Raw genomic sequence first — 26,642 nt, 5'->3', positions numbered from 1 at the left:
ATAAGTTAAGAGTTTAACTGACTTTTGGAAATGCGCTTCAAGAAGTCCTCCTCCGTGGTAAAAAGTGGCCACAAAATAGCGATCCGACCATGTTCTCAACCCCATCAAGCTTTTTTATTCCACTTCTGTTTCAAAAGAACGGCTCGTCTCTTCTTTACACTTTACAGCAATCATATCGAATGGATGCATATTAAACCAGTGATTTTCAACCACTGTGCCGCGGAAACACTAGTGTGCTGTGAGAGATTTTCAGTTGTGCCATGTAAAATTATCCAATGTCACTTTTTAAAATTTAAATTTTTTAAAAACATTTATGAATCATTTTCTGCAAATATGTTGTAGCTACAATGTGAGTTTGTATAGCGTGGTGAGTTGGTTCAGGTATAAAACCGCATTCATTTAAATGTTAAAAATAAACAAGTTAACACATTCAATGCCAAACATGGAAATATTTATTCCTACAGTTTCTAAATAATTGTGTTAAGTATAGAAAAAAAAACAATATTATAATATGTATGGTAGGCTACTAAAGTAGTCTGAATGATAGAACATAATACTTAAAAACTACAGTACAAACTTTTACTGAGAACAGAAAGTCTTGATCTGGTCCCAGAGCCAAACGGAGTTTGACATTTGATGTTTAACAAAATAGAATGCCCTAGCAAATCCGTGACTCTAGTGTGATGATGAGTTTAGCTCCAATGCTTTTTCGTCCGTTTTCTGCACCACTGGTGATCTAGTGGCAAGTGTTGAGGCCCTCACCGCCACAACCCAGGTTCGAATCCCGCGGCATTCAATATAATGCAATTTGGACAATCAATGATTATTGATTGATCAATCACTACTCAATTATGAAAGTACAGTATACCGTAAAATCTCATGTTGTAAATCAGAACTACCACATAATTACTCTATGCCAGGGCAATAAAAGCAAAACATGTTTTAAAAAGAAATTGAGAGAGCCACATCATATATTTTCAGACAAAACTGAAAAAAACTGCCAAACACGCTCTCTAGACAAAAGCTAATTCTTCAGCAAATTTTATTTCACTGTGTGTCAATTGATCAAATGTATGAAATGATAATAATGCCAAATCAATGTCAATATGCCATTTACAATTTGTCTTCCACCTTCAGTTAAGAGTGTTGAGGCCATTTTTTCCCATGAAATGTGTCCTTAATAACGGTCTCTAAACAATGTGCATGCAAAGTTCTTTTTCAAAAATGTCACAAATACTGCAAACGATAAGCATATCGTCATATCCACTGCACTGAGCAAGAGAGAAGGAAGTGCCTTGCGCTGTGTGCAGGGATCCGCCCACCTGTACTGCTCACCCAATCAAAGTCTTTTGCCAGCGTTTTTATTTATCAGTTGAAATGGTTTCTTATCGAACTTCTGCATGAAGTCGCTTCGGCTTTCTATGGACCAAAATCGGGATGAAATCACCTGTACTTTGGAACGGCAGAGAGATGTTCAATAATTACATTTTATTTCGGAGCCATACGTACTCACGAAAAGAGCCATATATGGCTCCCGAGCCATTAGTACTCATGAAAAGAGCCATATATGGCTCCCGAGCCATTAGTACTCATGAAAAGAGCCATATATGGCTCCCGAGCCATTAGTACTCATGAAAAGAGCCATATATGGCTCCCGAACCATTAGTACTCATTAAAAGAGCCATATATGGCTCCTGAGCCATTAGTACTCATGAAAAGAGCCATATTTGGCTCCCGAGCCATTAGTACTCATGAAAAGAGCAATATATGGCTCCCGAGCCATTAGTACTCATGAAAAGAGCCATATATGGCTACCAAGCCATTAGTACTCATGAAAAGAGCCATATATGGCTCCTGAGCCATTAGTACTCATGAAAAGAGCCATATATGGCTCCCGAGCCATTAGTACTCATGAAAAGAGCCATATATGGCTCCCAAGCCATTAGTTCTCATGAAAAGAGCCATATATGGCTCCTGAGCCATTAGTACTCATGAAAAGAGCCATATATGGCTCCCGAGCCATTAGTACTCATGAAAAGAGCCATATATGGCTCCCAAGCCACTAGTTCTCATGAAAAGAGCCATATATGGCTCCTGAGCCATATGTACTCAAAAAAAGAGCCTTATATGGCTCCCGAGCCATAGGTTCCCTACCCCTGCTCTATGCATTTCCAATCTAATCCATCATATTCTGCGGTTTATAAAACACAATGGATTTTAAGGCTCATCTTCAAACTTCTGGCCAATTTGGGGTTTTGAGGTGCGCCTTATAGTCTACAAAATACGGCCGTTGGGTCAGTACGGACACGGAGTCGATTTATCACGCGGATGGCAGGGGTCCAAAAAAAGCAAAATGAAGATCGAAATATCTTTCCGAGATCGGATAATAAACGAGCCGGCTTGCTGGGAGAATGCTGTCATTTTCGGTGAGGAGCAATTAGAGGTCTGAAACCAAGCACTTCACAGGAGACATCAGGGGTCAAGAGTGTTTTAAGCGCACTGTTAATATACCTTTCACTAGGCCTAATGGTGGCAGTTTAAGAGTAAACACAGCTGGTACTTGAGGGGTGAGTGGGTTGAGGGGGAGTACAATTAACTGAAAAACTTGAATTTGTTTTTAGATACAATAACAACAAACAATATGTCTGAGGTACAGTATTTCTTCTTGCTATGAAACTTTCAAAATGGAACTTCTAGAATAGGCTCGTTGAACGACCACCAAAAGAGTAGGGATGTTTGTTAGTACTTTTTCCATTTAAACACGAATGAGTAGTAGTTACCAACATCACCTATAGGGGGAGTGTCAATAAAGGTATTGTATCGGGCTGATACCAGGCAATATTTCAGAGTATCGGTATTTGGAAAAGCTATAGGGCCCGGTTTATAGGTGCGGTGAAGAGAGTTTGAAAATTATTTGGCAATAGCATTTAAAAGCGCCATTTAAGACCACGGGTCATACTTTTCCCAAAAAAGGGTCCTGGGTTCTCCGGGGTTCTATAGAAAGGGTTTTTGGGGAAATTTGGGGACCGCACATCCGGCAGATGGCACTTATACGCCATGAATTGGTCAATATAAAAAATTAGCATCGCTTGATTCCTACCATCCCATTTTTGTAGTTTTCATAAAGAAATGTGTATATCGTAGTTTGTCATACACTGACGTCGTTAACTATAGAATATTCATAATATTTGGTAGCACTGTGAAATCATTCATCCCTATTCAGTGACTCCCAGTCAAACACGCCCTACAGTCAAGTCAAGTCATGTTTATTAGTATAGCCCTTAATCACAGAGAGTCTCAAAGGGCTGCACAGACCAAAGACTATTGCAAACTACAGACTATGATGACACCATCCCCTGATATTGTCATCATAAAATATAGGTTATTCATGTGCTATAGAATAGAAATGTGTTTTAAGCTTAGATTTAAACATTTCCACTGAGGTTGCAGATCGAATCTCAGGGGGAAGAGCATTCCACAGCACCGGGGCGGAATGGAGAACGCTCTCGAACCTGCGGATCTCTTCTTGGCTCTTGGATCACTAGTAGACCAGCATTTTCAGAGCGAAGGCTCCGGACCGGAACATAGGGGGAAATTAAATCTGAAAGATATGAGGGAGCAAGTCCATGCATGATTTTGTATACTATCGACAGAACTTTAAAATCACATCCTAAGCTAACAGGGAGCCAATGCAGGTTGGCTAAAATGAAATAAAATGAAATGATCTGCATTTATAAAGCGCATTTCATGTCAATGACTTCCCAAAGCGCTTTACATTGTGCTTCACATTTCCCAATAGCGGCCGTGATCTGTGCAGCCATGTAAGGCGCTAACCTGCTTATTGGGGGTATTGGGGGTTCAGTGTCTTACCCAAGGACACTTCGACATGTAACACGGACAAGCCGGGATTCGAACTGGGATCCCTTAATTCTAAGACGATCGCTCTACCTCCTGAGCTACTGCCGCCCCCACATCGGGGTCATGTGATCACACTTTTTTGTCTTAGTTAAAAGCCTCGCATTTTGTACTAGCTGAAGGCTCTTGATTTTGGACTTCGGATGACATTTTAACATGATATTCTTAACGTGTGTTTGAAAGGACAGATCGGGGTCAAATAAGACACCTAAATTTTTGACTGAGTCACTCTGGGTGATATTACATTTGTCAATGTTCAGAGCAGTTTTTGAGAACAAGTCACGGCATTTGGATGGAACAATAACTAACATTTCGGTATTTTTACAGTTAAGGCGCAAGAAGTTGAGTGACATCCATTCTTTGATCTCAGTGAGGCAGGCCTCCAAATTTCCACAGTTTAGTGTGGCAGAAGATATAGTTGAGTGTCATCTGCATAGCAATGAAAACTGATATTATACTTGCGAATAATATCACCTCATGGAAGCATGTCAATGCTGAAAAGAAGGGGGCCAAGTACTGAACCCTGCGGAACACCACAGGTAACACTAAAGAGCTCAGATGTCATTTCACCATATTTAACACAGTGCGTCCTATCTGAGAGGTATATATACAATCCAATGTATCATTGTCTTAAAATTATACCAATTTGAGGCCTTTCCTATGCAGTGTATAATGAGATACATATGATACCTTGGTCTGTATCGATACCAGGTATCAGTGTTTGCTCATCCCTCGTAAATAATTGGTATTAGAAGGATCAAACTTACAACATAACTGTAATGCAATGCAATACTTGAAAATTCAAAGCCAACTAACGAAACAAAACAATAGATATGAACGTTACGGCCTGGGAAAATCGTTTAAAGTGTAACCATTACCAGTGGGAGAATTGTGACCCAACACTTAGCACATCTGGAGCAAACATGTGCCTGGTTGTCTTAATGTGTTCTGTGATGCAATAATCCCCAGTCCACCATGTACCATGTCCGTCACCCAAATTGGATAATGCGTCATTTCACCCTAATAAAGATAAGTGTTACAAAAATGGATTGATGGATGAAAGATTAACAACATCAGTTGATTAATAAAACAATGTCAGTGTGCTTGTTCTCTCGTACTGCCGGTGCTCAGGTTTGTGATCAATGTTCCCAGTAATTTTCCTAATGGGTCTGAGCGTTCACACAAAGTCGGTGAGCAACGCTTGAAACAACAGTGAGCAACCATAATCCCAAGTGGGGCAAGATCATTAATTATCAAACATGTCCAAAACTTGACATCACGTTACATTTTTCCGAGTTTCCGGCAATGCAAAATGATTTTTCTCTTTTGAACGAATTGACTCATGTACTATTGCAAAACTTGTACGGCCTACAATGACAACGGTCATTTGTTCTTAAAATTCTTTCACAAGATATCCATTTCTTTTTATTTCCTGATATATTTTGTCGCATAATATTAACATTTTGGGGGCTTATTGAGTCGGTTGTAAGATACAGAACTGTACTTAATCACATTTTTGAGTGGAAGTACAATGTTGGCAACAAGATTCACTTGATATATTTATTTTTAAATTCCTTTAAAAAAAATCTCACTGTGTTTATTTTTTTCCGAGCTGTTACTTTTTTCTTTTCGTTCTCTATTTACTTTTTTCCTACATTTGTTTTTTTCTGGCTTTTTTTCTAAATGTTTCCTTCTTTTTTCTCTTCTTTTTGTTCCTTTTTTTCTCAGCTTTTCACTACTTTGTCATTTTGGTTTTTTCTTTGTTTTTGTTCTATTCCCCCCTTCCTTTAAGTCATTTTTTTGCATAATTTTACATAATACTTGGTCATGTTGGGATGAAAGAAGCAAAAACAACCCGAAGAGCCGTTTAGGACCCGAAAGAGCCGGTTCCTTTTAGTGAGCCGAGCCGAAGAAGCCGGTTCCCCGACAAACTCTACTAACTTTACTCAACTTCGTTCTCCTTCGACTCGACTTCAAAATTCCGCATTTAGGACACAACGTCAGGGGAACCCGTGTGTTTTTACCTTCATGCACTGCAACTTTGACTTAAGTCGCTTCTTAATTAGTAATTTTGAGCCCTCATTTTTTTCTGTGCTGGCTAGATTTTCTTGTGCTGCTTAGAGGGAACACTGTTTGTGATTCCATTAAGAGTTTGAACACACAGAGCGCTGCGGAATAATGGCAGAGGTGGCGGGCCTCCAAGATGGACGCCGGCCAGCCTTCCCAATGAGCTGGGGTGACGTTTGGCGGATGGCAGGCAGCCTGTGATGACTGACCACGTGCGCTCGACAGAATTTGTGGGTTATCTCTCATGCGGTATGACCGCAGAGGAAAGAAACACTTAAAGGTGGGGTGCGGCGTTTGAGGTTTCCTTAAAAAGTTGAATATTTTCTCTATTACTCTTTGTGTTTACGATTCCCAAGTGAGTTCATTGAGCCCTCATATTTGTCTTTTCACAGCTTTCATCTTTTAGCAAAGCTGTGCGGGCCGCGGAACCTGTTACGTAGGAGGAACCCGGGGTGGGGGGTGGGATAGAGAGTAACTTCATGCTCATCCGCGCAATTTTCTTTCTATTTGTTAGTGTAGAATGAAAATGGTAATAGTGTGATGAGGCCAGGGTTGGGTAGGGTTACTTTAACTGGAATTTCAATGACTTTTGCATTACTCCAATACCAAATACGCTAATAAAAGACAAAAGAAACTAAATATGAATAAAATGAGGACTCACAACACGTGGTAAGCTTCCGAACAATCATTTTCCTTCCTCCTCCATCCCTCTCACCGTCCATCTGCGCCTTCTGCTGACCACCACAAAGGTAAAAAATCCTATTCATAATTCTTTTCTTTATCCTTTTTTTATTTTTACATGTTCATGTTAGGGAAGATTAGGCTAACGCGAACGTACGATTAGCCTGGGTTACATTTATGTTATTTGTGTCTTAAAGGTAAACAAAGGTAAACATTCAGGGTGTTGGAACGGATTAAAACGATTTACATTATTTGTAATGGGAAAAATGATTTCTGTGTTCGAACAAATCGCTTTTCGAACAGGGTTCTAGAACGGATTATGGCCGAGAACCGAGGTTCCACTGTATGTCGAAATTTGCATCTTATATAATACATACCTGTGAAAAATACTGTTGTTTTCTTCAAAAATACTGCAAAAACATAATGAATCAGCAAAAAAAGAACAACAATCAACCCTATATGATTTAAAGCTTGTACTTGATGGCTCATTAAAAAGCAATTCACTGACCTTGTCTAGGTCGTTTTTAAGAGCCCATCGGCACGGCTTCATTTACAATCGAGATCTTTTATCGGCCGGAGTTTGCGCAGGTTGCTCGGTTACGTCATGAGAAGACTTTTAGAGAGAGTTTGGAACACATTCATGCATGACACTGCACTAATCAGTACTCGGTGGAACATTAGCAGGAAACGAAAACAAGAGATTAAACCCATTAATCATAACTCTGCCTTCTTTCATGTACGGATTTGCGTCCCGGAAGATTGGGCACGATTATTATTCATCCAATCATTCAATTATCGTAAAAGTGGGAAAAAAAAAAATCTGTTGAAAAGAGGCTAGCCAGAATAGAGCTCGTGGCCAGTGTGTGAACATAATGAGTAACAACGGAGAAAATTGGAAACGGACGCGCTTATTGAGATCTGGCAGAAATACTATCAGCGCTGAGGCTGCAATGATTGTTGCCGACAACAAAAATTCGATAAAAACAGTCGAAAATGAGTTTTAATCATACAAAAATGGCGGCTTCAACGTCAACTTCAAGTTTTGGAGCATTTTAGCAAAGATACTTCCAACAATAAGACGCACAAAAGAGCATGTCGGACAGTTTGACGAAACGGAGTCTGACTAGCCTCAGTAATATTAAAGTAACATTTGAGCTCGGGCTCTATTAAGATGAATAAGTAAGTTACTAAAGAGAGATGAGCTTGGTTAGGTGACTTCCTCCTCCGTGGTAGAAAGTGGACGAAAACAATGCGATTCAACCATTTTCTCAACCGCATCAAGTTTTCCTATTCCACTTTTATTTCAAAGGAAATGACTCGCCTCTTCTTTACACTTTACACCAACCATATTAAATGGATGCACAAGTTATTAAGCAATAAAAATGTCAAAGTTTGTTAGCGCGCTAGAGCTACGGTATAATATTTGTAGTATGTGTACATAGGAACTAAGAAGAAGAAGCAGATTTCTTCTTCGAGGTGGATGGTGGGTGACCTCTCACAGCGCCACATGACAGTAGCGGCGGAAAGAAAAACTACAGTACAGACGCTGCCTAATCTACGAACGAGTGAGGTTCCGGAGGATCATTCGTAAGTTGCTTCAGTGCTAAATTTTGTATGTTTAAGGTTTATATAAGCAACCTGTATTATTTAGTACTAAAAAAATAATATGCCCTATAAAGATAAATAAAGTGAGGTTTCATTTACTTTTGGGAAATGCACTTCAAGAGGTCCTAGTTTGTGGTAAAAAAGTGGCTGAAAAAAGCGTTCCAACCATTTTGTCAACCGCATCAATCTTTCTTATGTCACTTTCATTTAAAAAAAAAATTAGCTCACTTCTTCTTTACACTTTACACCAACCATATTGAATGGATGCACGAGATATTCAACAATAAAAATGTCCTGCATCCATTCAATATGGTTGGTGTGGTGTGTAAAGAAGTGAGCCATGGAAGTGGAACAAGAAAAGCTTGATGCGGTTGAGAAATGGATGGATCGCTTTTTTTCGCCCACTTTTTACCACGGAGGAGGAAGTAGCTTGACTCTTGAAGCTCATCTTCCAAAAGTAAGTTAAACTTAATTTATCTTTATAGAGCATATTATTTTATTAAATGTAAATTTTTTTGTACAAAACAATGCAGGTTACTTATAAAAGCCTTATACATACCTATACAAACCTTAGACATACAAAATACAGCACTGTAGCAACTTACGAACAAATTCAACTAACGAACGATCGGCTGTTCGTAAGTAGGGCAACGTCTGTGTCTGCGTCGCTACTGACCGAGCACAGTGCCTAATTGGTTTTGAACAGTATATTTTATTTCGTTTTTGAACAATCCGCAGTATGTGCAATAAAACGTGCAATTTTTACTGTATCCATTTATCTTGTTTATTATGTGCCACATAAATCAAAATCAAGCTAAATTGAAAGGAAATCTATCTGGTTATCCGACCACCGTAAATTCCGGACTATAAGTCGCTACTTTTTTCCCAAATGTTCAGCCCTGCGGCTTATTCAGTGAAGCGGCCAATTTATGTAATTTTTCTAACGGCCACCAGCGGCACTCGAGTACAAAAGGTAAGATTTAGACCGGTGAAATATATGCGCCGAGGAAGACTGCATCTGCATCCTCTTAGTTTACGTTCGAATTGTCCGTATGACAAAGGTTCGTTCCGATTATGAGGAAAGCGCCCTTGATGGCGACAGTTATAAGGAGAAAGCTGAAGACGGTTTAACGTGAATTTCGCAATTGCGGTACGGCTTTTTTTTTTTTTTTTTTACAGCTGCGCTTTATGCGTTGCGAGCGTGTTAGGAGTAGCGTGGTGTTACCTTTCACAGGCGTGGTTTGGGATGAAAGTTATATTATTATTATTAAAGCTTTGAAAACTCTCTCGGTGTACCGTCTTTCTTTGTAAATATGTGTAACCATGTATAATATATATTTGCAACTGTATATTTTTGTCTTTATTTATTTTAGAGACTTATTGTGATATGTTTTCTACGAGCGAATCAAAAAGAAGGGGCGGAGCAAACGCGGGCTGACGGGAAGCGGGGTAAAGCTGAGTTAAATCTCTTTGTTGTTGCAGCGGACAATAGTGGATATATATTTTTCCCACCCTTAACTTTGGAAATATACATTTTTTTCATTGGATTACTTTCAACGGGACCTGGACTTTAAAGGTTTGCTTTAAATTCTAACTACCGGTATCATTTTCCGTTCATGTTGCCGATTGTGGTGGATGGATTGTGTACTATATCTGCAGTTACAATCGCGGCACCCAAAGTCAGGTTTGGGTTAAACTTGTGACTGTGTTACATGTTTAAATGTTGGCGCATGCGGCTTATAAACAGGTGCGGCTTGTGTAAGGACAAAACTAATTATGACCGCAAAATGCGGTGCGTGCGGCTTATAATCAGGTGCGCTCTATAGTCCGGATTTTAGGGTACCGTATTTTCCGCACCATAAGGCGCACCTAAAAGTCTTAATTTTTTTCAAAAGCTGACCATGCGCCTTATAATACAGTGCGCCTTATATATGGCTCAATATTAAATTCGCAAGGTCTCGCAACTTACGCAACAGCCGCCGACTCGATTTCCCCCCGAACGTGGAGTAGTCCGCGGTGTATGCTGGGATTTATATACCGGCGTTTCATTGGCTAACCAATGTGTCAATCATCATTTGAATCGATCACTATTGGTTGAAGTTATTTGGAGCCTCGGATTGGCTAGAGGGCCAAAACAAACCCTGCAATTGGCCGAAAAAGATGTGTCAATCATCGGTTAAATCGATCGCTATTGGCTGAAGTTATTCGGAGCCTCGGATACGCTAGAGGGCCAAAACAAACCCTGCAATTGGCCGAAAAAGATGTGTCAATCATCCGTTACATCGATCGCTATTGGCTAAAGTTATTCCGAGCCTTGGATAGGCTAGAGGGCCAAAACAAACCCTGCAATTGGCCGAAAAAGATGACTGAATAGCAAGCTTGCTAAACAACACCAAAAAGAAACATGTTTCATTAGTCTGTATTTGTAAACATTTTACTCTCCTGGATTTACCTCACTCACGGTTGTAAGAAGACTATGATTGCGTATCATTATTTAACGTGAGAACTTAGGTGAGCTATGCGGCTTTATATTTTCCCGGTATCTTGTTTTAGAACCATCTTGATGTTGCTGTGATGAGTTGAGTGAATTAAACTCAATTCCAAGTGTTTATCGTCATATGCACAGTAAAGTTGCGAGCGAAAAAGAAAATAGAAATTAAGGAATGGTTGGCATTTCTTGAATCCCAAGACTTTAACCTTCCGAATGATGTTTGAAATGACGCATTTAAGTGACATCGTACGGACACCGCATCCGCACGTGTCTACGACACGTATTTGCTTCTTTGCAAGCTTTGGGAATGTTAAGGGGGTAATCAGTTGGACTGAACCATCTGACTGTTTTGTCCACGTTCCCATTGTAGCGCCTTATAATCCGGTGCGCCTTATCTATGGAAGATATAGGACCAAAAACTATTTTTTGGGGGTGCGCCCTATAGTGCGGAAAATACGGTAATTGTTTTAACAGTGGGTTACTATTCTACTATTAAAATAGTTGTTAGTTGCAGCCCTAACCGGCACTGACAAAAGATGAAAAAAAAGGGGGGGGGAAATAATAGACTAAAATCACTCTGTTTTCCCACCCGAGGCCACCATGCACGCAGCGGCGACTGCACACTCAGCCAGCAGTGCATTACCGGCCTGATTTATATCACAGACATAAGTTGTTTTTCGAAAATTTGCTACACGCAAAGCTATGCTCGGCGGTGCAGCTGGAAGCCATCACCTACTAATGGGCGAGGATAAGCCGCCTTCCTCAAAATGTATTTTGGAAAACAATTTCCAAAGTAAACAGTGAGACGAGCAGTGAGGTGATGACGGCAAGGGCGCTGTTCTCGGGTCTTTCGGACGAGATTCCACGGTGTCCCGGTGTCCTCGGAAACGTTTGAAGTCGAGGGACAGGAGGACAAACAGGCCGAGGGCGTGAGAAAACCGGAAAGCCGCCAAGGATGTGTTTTTATTAAAAAGGCTTTTTCTGTCATTTTTTTGGGGTCTCGCCCTTCCGGGCAACGTAAGGAGTTGGCCTCCGATCCCGCGGAACTGATCGCTATCGGACTAATTGCTGATGGATGGTGCAGGTGGAAGAATGATGTGATCCGTTCTGAAGATCCGCGGTGGATAAGAGGGAGGAGGTTATCCTCCACCTATTACCGCATTACCGTATTTTCTGGAGTATGAGGCACTCCCAAGACAACAAATTGGCCAAAAATTTGAAAGCATAACCCAGTTACATACCACAAAATCCATCCATCTAACCATTATCTACACCGTTTATCCTCAGTAGGGTCGCGGGGGTGCTGGAGCCCATCCCAGCTATCTTCGGGCAGTGGGCAGGGGACACCCTCAACTGGTTGCCAGCCAATCACAGGGCACACAGAGACAGACAACTCACTCGCTCGTTCACACCCAGGGACAATATGGACCGGCCAATTAACCTAACAAGCATGTTTTTGGAATGTGGGCGGAAACCGGAATGCCCGGAGGAAACCCACGCAAGCAGGGGGAGAACATGCAAACTCCACACAGGAAGGTTCGATCTCATGACCTCAGAACTGTGCTGCACACATGCTAACCATTGCGCTGCCACCGAATACACTATTTATTTATGCGAGTTATTACAGTTTTACTTGCCATGCAAAGTGATTCGAACCAAGCTCGTGGCGAGGAGGGTACCGAGACTTGACCACCCATGGTACAGATAACATGAGAAAAGGCAGAGCTTGGCTCATTATCACACTTTTTACTTTACGGTGTCAGAAACACTGATGCGTCAAGCAGTACCTTCCACTTTTCCACCTGTGAGTCAATAAAGTTGCGAAAGACAGAAACAGAAAACAAATCTTTCAGCAAAATACTAAGCAAGCTCTTTTACTATTAATATATTAAACCAAGAGGAAATTCACGCACAGGTGAAGTGGAGAAACGTTTAACCTCTCAGAATGAACTACCCAGATCAGAGTTTCTGGCACCATGAGTAAATATAGTGATTTTGATAAGCTCTGATGCATTTTCATTTGTCATCTGTACCACTGGTGGTTGGTTTAAGATCAGGTAATTGTAATCCTGTGCAGTCCTTTGAGACATTTTTGTGAATAAGGGCTATATAAATAAATGTGACTTGACTTGTACCACTGGTGGTATCGTGCTTAAGTGTCAATGCCCTCACTCTCACGATCCAGGTTTGATTCCCAATGGAAACGATGCTTTGCAAATTCTATCTGTGACATTTATCTGTAATATGCCTTAAATGTATATGGTAGCTCTTACTGTAGTCTCATTTTCATGTGCCTTTTAATCCGGTGAGCCTTATAGTATAAACGCTGCCCTACTTTCTGGACGATGGTTTGTAAGTTGAATTTGTTCATAAGTTGCTTCAGTGCTATATTTTGTATGTTTAATGTTTATAGAAGTATGTTTAAGTGACCTGTATTGTTTTGTACTAAAATAATAGACATTTCATAAAATAATATGCTCTATAAAGATAAATAAAGTTGACTTTAACTTACTTTTGGAAGATGCGCTTCAAGTGGCCGAAAAAAAGCGAGCTGACCTTTTTCTCAACCACATCAAGCTTTCTTATTACACTTTCGATTAAAAAAGAAACGCCTCGCCTCTTATTTACACTTTACGCCAATGGATGCACGAAATATTTAACAAAATAAACGTCAAAGTTCTTGATACAGTATAGTATGTGTAGACACGAACTAAGAAGAGGGAGCCCGATTTCTTCTTCGGGTGGATGCTAGGTGACCTCTCACAGCGCCACCACAGGCCGGTCTGGATATTTTTTGACATCCCAAACTTACTATAAGTTGAATGGTCGTAAGTAGGGGAGCGTCTGTATACGTCTCCATCTCCACAAGGAGCTAAAATTCTTCAAATGGGGACAACATTGGGGGACCCTCCAAAACATTTATCGGGTAGGATGATCACATTTTAAACAACAGGTGTCAAACAGGCGGCCCGCGGGCCAGATCAGGCCCACTATGGGATTGAATCCGGCCGGTGAGACAACACTCCGAGAAGCGCAAGAGAAAAACAAGCTGCAGGTTGAAATATGTCAACTTGATGTTGCCAAAGAAAGGTGCCTCTCACAAAGACACTGTACTTGTGTGTGTATCTATCTCTCTCTCTCTCTTTCTCTCTCTCTTTCTCTTATTTCTTTATCTCTTTTTCTTCCTCTTTAATCTACTTGTCCGACCCCCGACAGAATGCTTGTTCTATCGTGTGGCGCCCGAGTTAAAATGAGTTTGACACCCCTGCTTCAAACGGTAATCCAAATGAAATCCCATTTTTTGGAAGAAAGTTAGAGAAACTTTATACTTTATAAGAACAACAACAACAAAAAACAGGCTTGAGCATATTTACTTAAATCCTTACATATGTGATGCTATGACTTCATTGCAAATGAATTGTAGGAATAAATATTCCCTCCTCCTGCATTAAAACCCAGGGTTGGGTAGGGTTACTTTAACTCGACAGCTCGGTGGCCTTGGGGGTATGGCGCCCGCCCCGAGACTGGGAGGTTGTGGTTCAAGCCTCGGCCGAGTCATACCTAAGACTAGGGCGGCAGTAGCTCAGGAGGTAGAGCTCGATCCCAGTTCGAATCCCAGCTCGTCCGTGTTACATGTCGAAGTGTCCTTGGGTAAGACACTGAACCCCTAATACCCCCAATAAACAGGTTAGCGCCTTAAATGGCTGCACAGCCGCTATTGGGAAATGTGGCTCAGGAGGTAGAGCGCTCGTCTTGAGATCAAAGGATCCCAGTTCGAATCCCGGCTCGTCCGTGTTACATGTCGAAGTGTCCTTGGGTAAGACAATGAACCCCTAATACTCCCAATAAGCAGGTTAGCGCCTTACATGGCTGCAATACAAGGCCACTATTGGGAAATGTGGAGCACATTGTAAAGCGCTTTGGGAAGTCATTGACTTGAAAAGCGCTATAGAAATGCAGATCATTTCATTTCATTTCACTTTAAGATTGGTACCTGTTGCCTCCCTGCTTGGCGTTCAGCATTAGGGCTTGGAATTGGGGGGTTTGGTCACCTAATGACTCCCAACACCTCAGTTGGGTTGAGCAAGGGGGCTGGGAATCCCCTCCTCTAAATCAATCTCCCAAAAAGAGTCAGAAATAACTCTAGCCACCTCCCACTAGGGGGATATGGCTGTGGTATATATAGTTTCTTTTGTCTTTTATGAGCATATTTGATATTGGAGTCATCCAAAATTCATTGAAAGTAATCCAGTTCAAGTAACCCTACCCAACCCTGTTAAAACCTAACTGTAAAACGAGGTGTTTATCTTAAAATGAGCCACAGGTAATGGAGCCAAATATTTGCAACGAACGATGGCAGCGTAAAAGAGCAGCTGGCGGCGTGATAAAAGACTCCAATTTCACAATTACGGTTCCGGTGATAGAACTAAGTAAAGACTTCAGACTTCTCCCTAGGCCAATGTGTTGTCTATTACCTCTTGCCTCTTTGTTTCCGTCCTACTTCTAGCGCACAAGCCCGAGGTGCCAACAACACAGCAGCCATATTAAGAGGGAATACACACACTCGCATACAAGCACACTGGACCAAGTGCCAGCATCTTTGCTCCAAGTTGGCCTGAGTACAAAACCCCCAACTGTTCCAAGTCCAGTTCTGAGCTTCTATTGGACCCAGATCAAAAACGTAGAGTCTAGCACACAGGTGTCAAACAGGCGGCCCGTGGGCCAGATCAGGCCCGCTAAGGGATTGAATCCGGCCCGCGAGACAACATTCAGAGAAGCACAAGAGAAAAACAAGCTGCAGGTTGAAATATGTCAACTTGATGTTGCCAAAGCCAGGTGCCTCGAACAAAGACACTGTACTTGTATCTCTCTCTCTCTCTCTCCCTGTCTCTCTCTCTCTTTCTCTGTGTCTGTCTCTGTCTGTCTCTCTCTCTTTGTCTGTCTCTTTCTCTCTGTCTGTCTGTCTCTCTCTGTCTGTCTCTCTCTCTGTCTGTCGCTCTCTCTCCCCTTTTTTCCCACTCTGTCTCTTTCACTCTCCGTGTCGCTCTTTTTCTCTTCCATTGTTGCTCTTTGTTTCTTTCTCTCTCTCTCTCCCCTTTTCTCCCACTCTGTCTCTTTCACTCTCCGTGTCTCTCTTTTTCTCTTCCATTGTTGCTCTTTGTCTCTTTCTCTCTCTGTGTCTTTTTAACTTCTTTTGCTCTAACTTCCTTTTTTCTTTTCTCTCTTTTCTCTTTCTCTCTTCCTACCCCTCGTGCTTTCTTTTATCTTTTCTCTCATTCTGTATTTCTATTTCTCTTTGGATTTCTTTCTTCCTCTCTTTTTCTTTCCCCCCCTCTCACAACATTTTATCTTTTGTTTCTCACGCTCTCTCCCTCCCTCTCTTTTCTTTCTTTGTCCCGCCCTCTCCCCTTTTCCCTCCCTCTTTCTTTGTCTCTTTTTCTTTCTCTTTAATCTACTAGTCCGGCCCCCGACAGAATGTTTGTTCTATCGTGTGGCCGACGAGTTCAAATGAATTTGACACCCCTGCTCTAGACAATACAAAATGCTGATTTTATTTATGAATGCACAAAACATATCGAAACCTATTCAAACCTATCTACCTTTTCCCTCCGTCTTTCTCTTATTTATTGATCTCTCTTTTTCTTTCTTTACTAGTTCGGCCCCCGACAGAATGTTTGTTCTATCATGTGGCCCCCGAGTTCAAATGACTTTGACACCCATGGTCTAGCAGGTACATAGCCTCGCTTTTGTCTTGCAAACTGGGCGAGTGAAACCCACACTAGCTTGTTCACTGCTCTCCCTCGAGGTGGCTTTTATTTTATTGTTGAGTGGTCACCGTAATCCCCTTCAGTTGGATAACGTAATTATGCGAAGTGGTAATTCTTTATACAAGCGCCCCTAAACATGAAAATTCCGTAAAAAACGAGTTTTATATGCGACGAGAATCTTGCTCGGGCGCAGTGGTTAGTGCTTGTGCGGCACAGTTCATGTCATGGGAACCGGTCGTGGGTTCAAATCCAGCTCCAGACTTCCTGTGCGGAGTTTGTATGTTCTCCCCGTGCTTGCGTGGGTTTCCTCCGGGCACTCCGGTTTCCTCCCACATTCCAAAGACATGCATTTCAGGTGGATTGGCCGGTCCAAATTGTCCCTAGGTGTGAATGGGCGAGCGAGTTGTCCGTCCCCGTGTGCCCTGCGATTGGCTGGCAACCAGTTCAGGGTGTCCCCTGCCCACTGCCCGATGATTGCTGGGATGGGCTCCAGCATCCCCGCGACCCTACTGAGGATATGCGGTGTAGCTAAAGAGATGAGATGAAGAATCTTGCTCGTTAGACAAAGGAAAACACAATTCACAAGCAGTCCCAGAGGCTACCACTAGAGACCGCTGGTGACTGCTCCCTTCAAGCATTAGCTCGTCCAGATTTGTGCATGCAAACTACTACAGCAAGAACAAAAAAAGAGCTGCAATATTTTTGTGCGTAGGTTAATTTAAAATGTATATTGTCAGTGTCTGAAACTCATGACTCTTTGCACTACTGTACAGTACTCGGCTATAATTATTTAACTACCATTGCACATCCATATTTTTATTTTTTTATTTTTTTACATTATATGACCCCCCCACTTGCGTGTTTCACTCTACAATTTTTTTATTTTTTTTTGCACTGTTGTACATAAAATCCCTTTTCAATACTTCAACTCAATACTACATATTTATATCTGTGTATTTAAGGAAACTGTGTGGGTCAGATGTATCGACATTTCGTTCTGTATACATGTGTACAAGAATGACAATAAAGTATATCTGATCTGATCTGATGAGAAAAAGTTACCGGACACTAGTAAACATCACAACTTAAAACACAATAAGACGACTCATCGCAAAAAAAAAACAATTGTTGCTAAGTATTAAGGATTGATAATCAGAATATATAACAGAACAACACTTTAAATTCATTATAAATCTACTTATAACATTCATTCCATGTATATGACATCGCTATTTTCCATCTGCCATCAGTATGTACCTGTATTTACTCATCTTCGTTCATGCGATGTTTGCATTGCGTCGTCTGCTACAAGCCACGTAAACTCCTCTTTCCACCATGCTTTTAATGTACGTTTACGTTTTAGAGCGTCATCTATTTTGTGAGCTTCTTTTGAATCTTGGCTGAGGTTTTGGCTCAATTCCTAGCCACTTGTCTATTTTTCTTGTGCTCTCTGTGTGTCTACTTTGGAAAAATATATGCAATATAATGCACGACCTTATAATGCTCGGGAAAGTCCGGAGGCAGGAAGTTATTCGATGCAGGCTTCTGATTGGCTGCCGAGCATGCAAATTGCCAAACGAACCGAAATTCGGAAATTTCCAAACCGGACGAAGATTTCGAAATCGGAATAAAGCAAACGTTTGATTTAAAAAAAAACCCACAAACATTTGTTTTTGTTTTTTTTCTTCTTGAGAAAGTTGTCAACCACCCGGGAGATGTTTTGAAAAGTTGTACGCCTGACGTAAGAGATGCACGCCCCTGGCGTCCGGGCAGACGTTATTTCAGACACTTATATTGCACTTGCTGATGCCATTTTGTGGCTTAAATCTTCCTCCAGAAAACCGAGGGTAAAAAATAAAAGCCAATAGATGCGGTGGAAACACACATATAAAAGCTCTTTGAACTACGATGGGTATTGTTAGTACATACTTAATCGAGAAAATATGTAATCTTAAACTTTTGGAGGTCACCTTATAAAATATAAAGCACATAGTGATCTACTGCCACTTATTGAATCACAATGATAATCGGACAAACAGCACATACAGACGCTGCCATACTTATGAACTAGATAGGTTCCGGACGATTGTTCTGAAGTTGAATTTGTTTGTAAGTTGCTTCAGTGCTATATTTTGTATGTTTAAAGTTTATTGAAGTATGTTTAAGGCTTATGTATTGTTTTGTACTGAAAAAGATCACATTTCATAAAATAATATGCTCTATAATGATAAATAAAGTTGAGTGTGACTTTCTTTTGGAAGATGAGCTTCAAGAGTTATGCTACTTTCTCCACCGTGGTAAAAAGTGGCCGAGAAAAAGCGATCCGACCATTTTCTCAACCGCATCAATCTTTCTTATTCCACTTTCTTTTCAAAATAAATGGCTCACCTCTTCTTTACAATTTACACAAACAATATTGAATGGATGCACGAGATATTAAACAATAAGAATGTCAAAGTTCCTAGCGCGCTGGAGATACAGTATGGAATGTTTTAAAAAAATAGGGGCGCACGTTACACACAAGTGCGATTAATAAACAAATAAATATGGGAGATATTAAAGGTATGTATCATGGTCATTTCCATCACCCATATCAAATACAAAAAAATAGATGTATGTTTTTTTTAAAAGAAAAGAAAAAAATTGCATCTCTTTTTCTCTTTCTTTGTTTATCTTTGTCTCTTTCTCTGTGTCTTTTTACCTTATTTTTCTCTCTTCCTATTTTCTTTTTCTCTGTTTCTCTTTCCTTTGATTTCCCCTTCTCTCATTCTCTCATTCTCTCTTTCGGTTTCTCTTTAGATTTTTTTCTTTCTCTCTCTTTCTTTCCCCCTCTCTCATTATTCCTCTTTTTATCTCTTCTATCTTCTTAGCGCGCTGGAGATACAGTATAGAATGTTTACACACAAACTAGGAAGTGGAAGCCGAATTTCTTCTTCGGCTGGATGCTGGGTGACCTCTCACAGCGCCACACACCAGTAGTGCCCAAAAGAAGCACTACAATAATGCCTTGTACTCAGAAAAAGGTGCACAACACAAAATCGAACTTCCAGCAATGTCTGGATATTTTTCGACATCCCGAAAAAAATGTTCGTATGTACCGTTGTTTGTAACTCGAATGTTCGTAAGTAGGGGAGCGTCTGTATACTCAACAGTATTCGCAGGACAAAGACTAGGAACCTTCCCGCGGTGTCCTGCGAAGGGCTCTCTCCCGGGGGAGCCTCACGAATCCAACTCAATCCACTCAGACTCGTTCCCTCTATCTTTCTTGGTCCTCTCTCCTTCTTTGTCTCTCCTTTTCTCTCTTCCCCCTTTACACTCTTGTCTCTCATTTTCTCTATCCCTCTCTTTCCTACTCTCTCCCCACCTCTCTCACTCTCTTTTCCCCCTTTTTGCATTTTACTCTGTCGGTCTTTCTCTCTTTCTATCTGTCCCTCTCTTTCTCCCTTCTACTCTCCTCTCTCTGTTCTTCTTAGGGTGGGCGACTTCGAGAGCAACCCTGGCCCCCAGTCCAAATGCCAGTGGTGCTTTCGAACCATTCGCTGCGACCACACCTATATCACCTGTACTACCTGCCCACGGGGCTTCTATAAATCATGCGCCGGCCTGTCCGAACGTACTAAGGACTTCAGAGGCTTCGTATGCTTCAGAGAACTACGAAGCCTCCCACGAGCGAGTCTGGCACTACTAAGGATTACCTTAGGCGCCTTGAGTGTCTCAACGACGACGACAAAAGTATTCTGGTAAACAATTATCAATCCCCCGACACCAATTTAACTTTTTCCTGCAACACAATAGGTTTCGCAGTTTGAGAAACACTGGTTTATAAGACAGAATTCCAAGACTTAAAACATGCAGGTTTGAATGCATTAAAAAAATCCTGGTTCGAATCATCACGCAGCATCGCCTGCATGTTTCAATTATAGCTTGGCTCAGGAATAGGCTTATATTCCGACGTGTTTATTACTTCACATTAATGCAGAGAGAGCTTCGAAAGAAAAAGAAAAAAACTCCCGGTGTCAATCTCGCAAACGAACGTACGGACATTTCAGATGCACACGTACGCACGCTCGAAGGCTTATCCCGAATCTTCTATTCCGCTAAACAGAACCTGCTGCGTGCATGTGTGAGCTTGGGCTCTGCCAGGCTGCGCTGCTCTCTCAAGTTTCACTTACGCAGGAAGCCTCAGAGCAATAACAATGGCTTATGATAAGAAACCGCAGCAGGTTAAGAGAAAATATATTTGGGGGAGGGGATCGGTTGCGTGATAAAAAGCATCTGTGGCTGAAAAGTGTGACTGCTTTGTGTGTTCAGTTACAAATCCCCTTCAATATTTACACACAGAAGCAATCAAAAACTTTTTTTCTTATTTAATTTTTACCCTTTTTTTCTTTATTTGTTTCTTCTATTTTTTTTAGCTTTTTGTTTCCTTTTCCCCAAGCTTTTTATTTATTTCTTTGCCTTTTTTTCTTCTTTTGTTCTTTAGTAACTTTTTTTTGTCATTTACTTTTGTCTTTTATCCTAGCTATATATTTCATTTTCTTGCTCTTTCCTTTTTCTTCTTCTTTTTTCCAGTTGTTTTTAAATTGCCATTTTTTTCTTTTTCTTTTTTGTATTTCTTTATTAACCCCCCTCCCCATTTTAAGTCATTTAGTGCATAATGTTACAGAATAATTACTAATCTATGGACGAAACCAACAAACACCTGAAGAGCCGCTCTTTATAGTGAGGCAAGCAAAAAGAGCCGCTTCTGTAAAACAGGATAGAAACATCCGCGGCAACATTGACATAGTCACGTAGGCAAGAAAGGTCTCGTGGTTACGTAATCTTACTGTGCAGTGACAAGTAAACACTGGTCTCTCTATATTTTAGTGTCTTAGTGATCAAATATAATAGTAAGAATATATTTAAACAAAAATGCTTTCTCCTTAATTCCCCCTCTAGCTCTCTACTCCCCCTCCCGCTCTCTCTTGGCGCAAGAACTCGAGCTCACTTGCACGCTTGCTTTCCTTTACTCAATCTCGTGCTGACATTGATTTCAAAATAGCACGCTTAAAACAGCACTGCATTGTTTTTTCCGGCGTTCACTGAAATCCTGGTCGAATTTGTTAGTGAATTAATTTCCCAATTTCGAGCCCTGATTTTTATATGCAGGATAGATTTTCTTTCGCGCTAAGAGACTTGGACAGTAAGAAGACAGCTTAAAAGGACGGTTCATCAGGACTAAGTCAGACCCCAGCGGAAAATTGACCTGCTAACAATGGTTAGCGGTACTGATTCCTAACACAACACGAGGGTTAAAGTAGAGAGAATGTTGTTTCTAAGCTCAAATCAAGCATGTAAGTGACAAACATTCCAATACGCGCAGCCATGCGTTTAATTCCTTATCTTTCTGAACAACCAAATAGCTTCCCACAATGCTGCTCCCTTCATTCAATTCAAAATGACCAAAATACATCCCACAATGCCTTTTTTTGTCATTCAGTTCAGAATCTAGTGAACTTCGTCAAGTATTGGTGAGTCGGCTATACCAAGGACTGGTTTAAAGTCTAACAATATTCATTTTTAGTACAACCTTAGGGATTACAGTAGTTTTAGTTCCATGCACCATAGTCCGGTGCGCCAAAAATATTCCGTAAATTCCGGACTATAAGCCGCTACTTTTTTCCCCAAACGTTCAACCCTGCGGCTTATTCAGTGATGCAGCCAATTTATGTCATTTCTCTAACAGCCGCCAGCGGCGCTCGAGTACCAAAGGTAAGATTTAGACCGGTGGAATATATGCGCCGAGGAAGACTGCAACTTCTTAGCTTGTGCACAAATTAAATTAGCGTAGACATATCCTCATCATGCAAATTGCAAAAAAGAAAGGCACATGACGCAGCTTTCAAGCTAAATGCAATCAAGCAGTCCGATAAAGAAGGAAACAGAGCTACTGCACGTACACTTTACTTTGCGAGCGTGTTGCTAGCATGTTTTTGAATAAGGGAGCGTGGGACGACGTCTACGTGACAAAGTCTCTTTCCCATACTGGAGGAAGACGACTTTGATGACGTCAGTTATAAGGAGGAAGATGAGGACGGTTTACCGTGAATTCTACATGTACGGTATGTTTTTTTTAACAGACCCGTTTACTGTGTTGCTAGCAGCGTTTTGTAACCCTTCACAGGCACTGTTTGGGATGAAAGTTATAATATTATTATTAAAGCTTTGAAAACTCTCTCGGTGTACCGTCTTTCTTTGTAAATATGTGTAAACATGTATAATATGTATTTGCAACTGTATATTTTTGCAATGTATTTATTTTAGAGACGTATTCTGATATGTTTTCCACGGGCGAATTAAAAAGAAGGGGCGAAAACAATGGGGGCTGACGGGAAGTGGAGTAAAGATGAGACGTGTTTGTGGACGCAGCGGACAATGGTGGATATATATTTTTCCCACCCTTACCTTTGGAAATATACATTTCTTTTCCCTTGGATTATTTTCAACGGGACCCGGACTCTGCAGGTCTGCATCAAACCTTAAGTACCGGTATCATTTTCCGTTCATTTTGCAGGCTGTGGTTTTTGGACTGTGTACTTTATATTATAGTTACAATCGCGGGACTCAAAGTCGGGTTTGGGTTAATTTATGATTGTGTTACATGTTTTATTGTGGGTCATCCGGCTTATATACAGGTGCGGCTTGTGTAAGTACAAAAGCGGATATCCTCTTAAAATGTGGTGGGTGCGGCTTATAATCAGGTGCGCTCTATAGTCCGGAATTTACGGTGTATATAGAAAATGTGTATATATCTCGGAATACTTTTTTCAGGGTGTGCCTTATAATCCAGTCCGTCTTATAGTGCGGGATATACGGTACTTCTCATGAAGTCCACAGTGTGAAGCAGAAAATCGGATGTGATGCGGAAAGATTTGACAAGTCAGCACATATTTCATGCTTTAAAAACATATTTGAATGATTAGTCAAGTTGTGATGTTAAACCCTTTTACAACTGCGAGCAGCATGAATTGAATAGTGAAAGTCAAGCTCCTTTTTTTTCTCTTTCACCACGGTTATTTAAGAAGCACCGATCCGACACAAAGTCAAAACGCTTACCTGGAAGCCTTGGATGCGAGCCAGGTACTCCAGCTGCTGTGTGGGTTGCACCGAAGCACCGCAGGCCAAGGGCGGGCTCTTCCCTTTCCCTTGCAGCGAGGCATCTGCCATGGAGGACTGGCCGTTGAGCAGCAGGTCCCTGGCCATGGTGGCAGTCGGGTTGGGGGTTTGAGGTGGACTGCTGAAGTAGGGAGTGTGTCCTGGGGGTACCGGTGTAGAGCAGGGACCCAGATCTTTGGAGGCCAGGAAGTTACTGCCGCCGCTGCCGTTGGGACCTGGGGAACCCCCTCCTTGCTTTCTGCTGGCTTCCATCTCTTGGTAGACATCGGGGCTGAGGTGAAGTAGACCTTTCGGAGCTGAGAGGGTTGAGAAAGATAGATTTTATAAACGACAAACACTCTTATTTGAATATTGCGGGCTTTCAGTAATAACAAATCATTGCTCTGCTTCGTAAAGCGGCGCTGCCACGAGCGGCTGCCTTTTCCAGCAGCTGCCCTATTTTTTCATTGTCTGCTCCTATCTTCGGTGTTTTTTCTTCCCGTTTTGACAACTACACTATGGATTACTTCTATCCTATGGGACATGGGTTTTAGCGCACAAAAATGCATGTATTCAAGGAATTTCAACTCCTTGCCCTGAAGAATTCTCGTGCCGGCGTGATGAAGGGGCCTATCGTGGAAGAAGAGCCAGAGCTAGCGAAGCGGCTAGCGCTGGTGGAAAACATCGAAGCGCACAGGGAGCGCAGTTGCTGTGTTTTGCGGAAACGTGGCTCACGTTTAGCATTCCGGACGCTAACGTGTAGCCACCCGGAGCTACCCGGACCGGAGCTATCCGGCTTCAGCGCCGCTATACAGAGACACGAAAGCCGGGGGGAATCGGAGAGGAGGCGGACTTGCTAACGCGAGGTGGTGTATCCCTGGATTTTCACAAAGAAAAGTTTTCCATCTGCCGCAGGGATGTCGAACTTTTGGACTGGCGTGACGTCATCTGCTCCGCTACAAGCACCCCTAGGGCATCATGTTAATCTGTTAATAAACAACGGGGTAGACTGCTGGAAGTGTGAATTTCCCTACGGGGATGAATAAAGTATCTATCTATCTAAAATAGGTGAACAGTGATTGATCGTTGTAACCTAGCTTAAGATGTAATTTTAAGGTTCTTCTGGTATTATACAAAATCATGCATGGACGGGGCGGCAGTAGCTCAGGAGGTAGAGAGCTAGTCCTGGGATCAAGAGATCGCAGGTTCGAATCCCCGCTCCTCCGTGTTACATGTCAAAGTGTCCTTGGGTAAGACACTGAACCCCTAATACCCCCAATAAGCAGGATGGCGCATTACATGGCTGCACGGTCGCTATTGGGAAATGTGAAGCACAATGTAAAGCGCTTTGGGAAGTCTTGACTTGAAAAGCGCTATATAATCATTTCATTTCATTTCACTTGCTCACTCATATCTTTCAGATTTAATTTCCCCAAGTTCCGCTCCGGAGCCTTCGCTCTGAAAATGCTGGTCAACTAGTGATCCCAAGAGCCAAGAAGAAATCCGCAGGTTCCAGAGCGTTCTCCATTTGGGACCCCGTGCTGTGGAATGCTCTTCCCCCTGAGATTGGATCTGCAACCTCAGTGGAAATATTTAAATCTAAGCTTAAAACACACTTCTATTCTACAGTATAGCATATGAATAACCTATATTTGATGTTGATATTATGTGTATTATTTGCCCTCATGTAGGCTTTAGATGATGGGATGGTGTCATAATAGTCTGTAGTTTGGAAAAGTCTTTGATCTGTGCAGCCCTTTGAAACTCTTTGTGATTAAGGGCGTCACAAATAAACATGACTTGACCTGTGTAACGGGGTTTGTACAACTTTTTAAAGGCCGAATTCAAGCACTTTTTTTCAAGACTTTCAAAGCCAATTTTCCAATTTATGAGGTTAAATTCAATAGATGTTATCCAGTGTGAATCATGTATTTTGCAGATCCAATATATGCGATTTACATAAGCGATTTTTAATCTTGCATGTGCATTTATCAAGACATATGATTTAGAGAAAATCATGAATATATTTGTGTATCTGAATAAAACGTGCGTGAATATTTTTTAGATGAATATCTCCGCATAAGGGTGAGGGAAAAAAATGAATTTATGTATTATGTAATGACAGGCAGTTCTTCTCGTAACGAATTGCCACTGGGAAATGGTTTAGGTGTACCATGCAACTATCATCTAAGGCGCGACACCAAAGGAGTGATAAAACTTGCCATACAAGCTAATGCCAGATGCCGTTCATCACAAAGGAAGAAAAATGCAAAGGCAAACGAAGCCATCCAAGAGCGGTGTGGGCCTCATTTTAAAGCAGACTTGTTGAGAAACATGGCAAAACTTTAAAGCATATACAAGCATTGTCTGAAACTCACGACAAAAAGTTACCAGACACCAGGAGTTGCCTGCCCAGCCATAAAGTTACCTGCCCCATTTTTCCCAACTTGACTAATCGCAAAAAAAACTTTGTTGTGGAAAGTATCAAGGATTGATAATCAGAATATATAACAGAACAACACTTTAAAATCAAGTTTATTATAAATCTACTCATAACATTCATTGCATGTATATGACATCGCTGTTTTCCATCTGCCATCAGTATGTACCTATATTAACTCATCTTCATTCATGCAATGTTTGCGTTGCGTCGTCTGCTACAAGCCACGTGAACTGGAATAAGAAAGCCTGACGCGGTTGAGAAAATGCTCAAAACGCTTTTTTTTCGGCCACTTTTTACCACCGAGGAGGACCTCTTGAAGTGCATCTTCCAAAAGTAAGTTAAACTCTAAACTTTATTTATATTTGTAGATCATATTGTTTTATGAAATGTTTATTTTCTAATACAAAACAATACAGGTTACTTATATACAAGCCTTAAACATACTTCTATAAACCTTAAAAATACAAAATATAGCACTGAAGCAACTTATGAACAAATTCAGCTTATGAACGATCGTCCGGAACCGATCCCGCTT

At 41.3% G+C, this 26,642-nt stretch overlaps 1 protein-coding gene across 1 annotated transcript in view; it reads right to left on the bottom strand.

Annotated features, from left to right (window-relative positions):
- stau2 (staufen double-stranded RNA binding protein 2) overlaps positions 1–26,642 on the bottom strand; it is a 169,198-nt gene that overhangs the window by 71,362 nt on the left and 71,194 nt on the right. The window contains exon 12 of the mRNA XM_088322111.1: positions 23,626–23,981. Coding sequence (XP_088178237.1) covers positions 23,626–23,981 — 356 coding nt within the window. The remainder of the gene's footprint in view (positions 1–23,625; positions 23,982–26,642) is intronic.

This window comes from Urocampus carinirostris, chromosome 18 (genome assembly GCF_059441175.1).
Source record: "Urocampus carinirostris isolate Australia breed hairy pipefish chromosome 18, RoL_Ucar_1.0, whole genome shotgun sequence".
Classification (NCBI taxonomy): domain Eukaryota; kingdom Metazoa; phylum Chordata; class Actinopteri; order Syngnathiformes; family Syngnathidae; genus Urocampus; species Urocampus carinirostris.
This window is presented reverse-complemented; position numbering and strand designations above follow the sequence as displayed.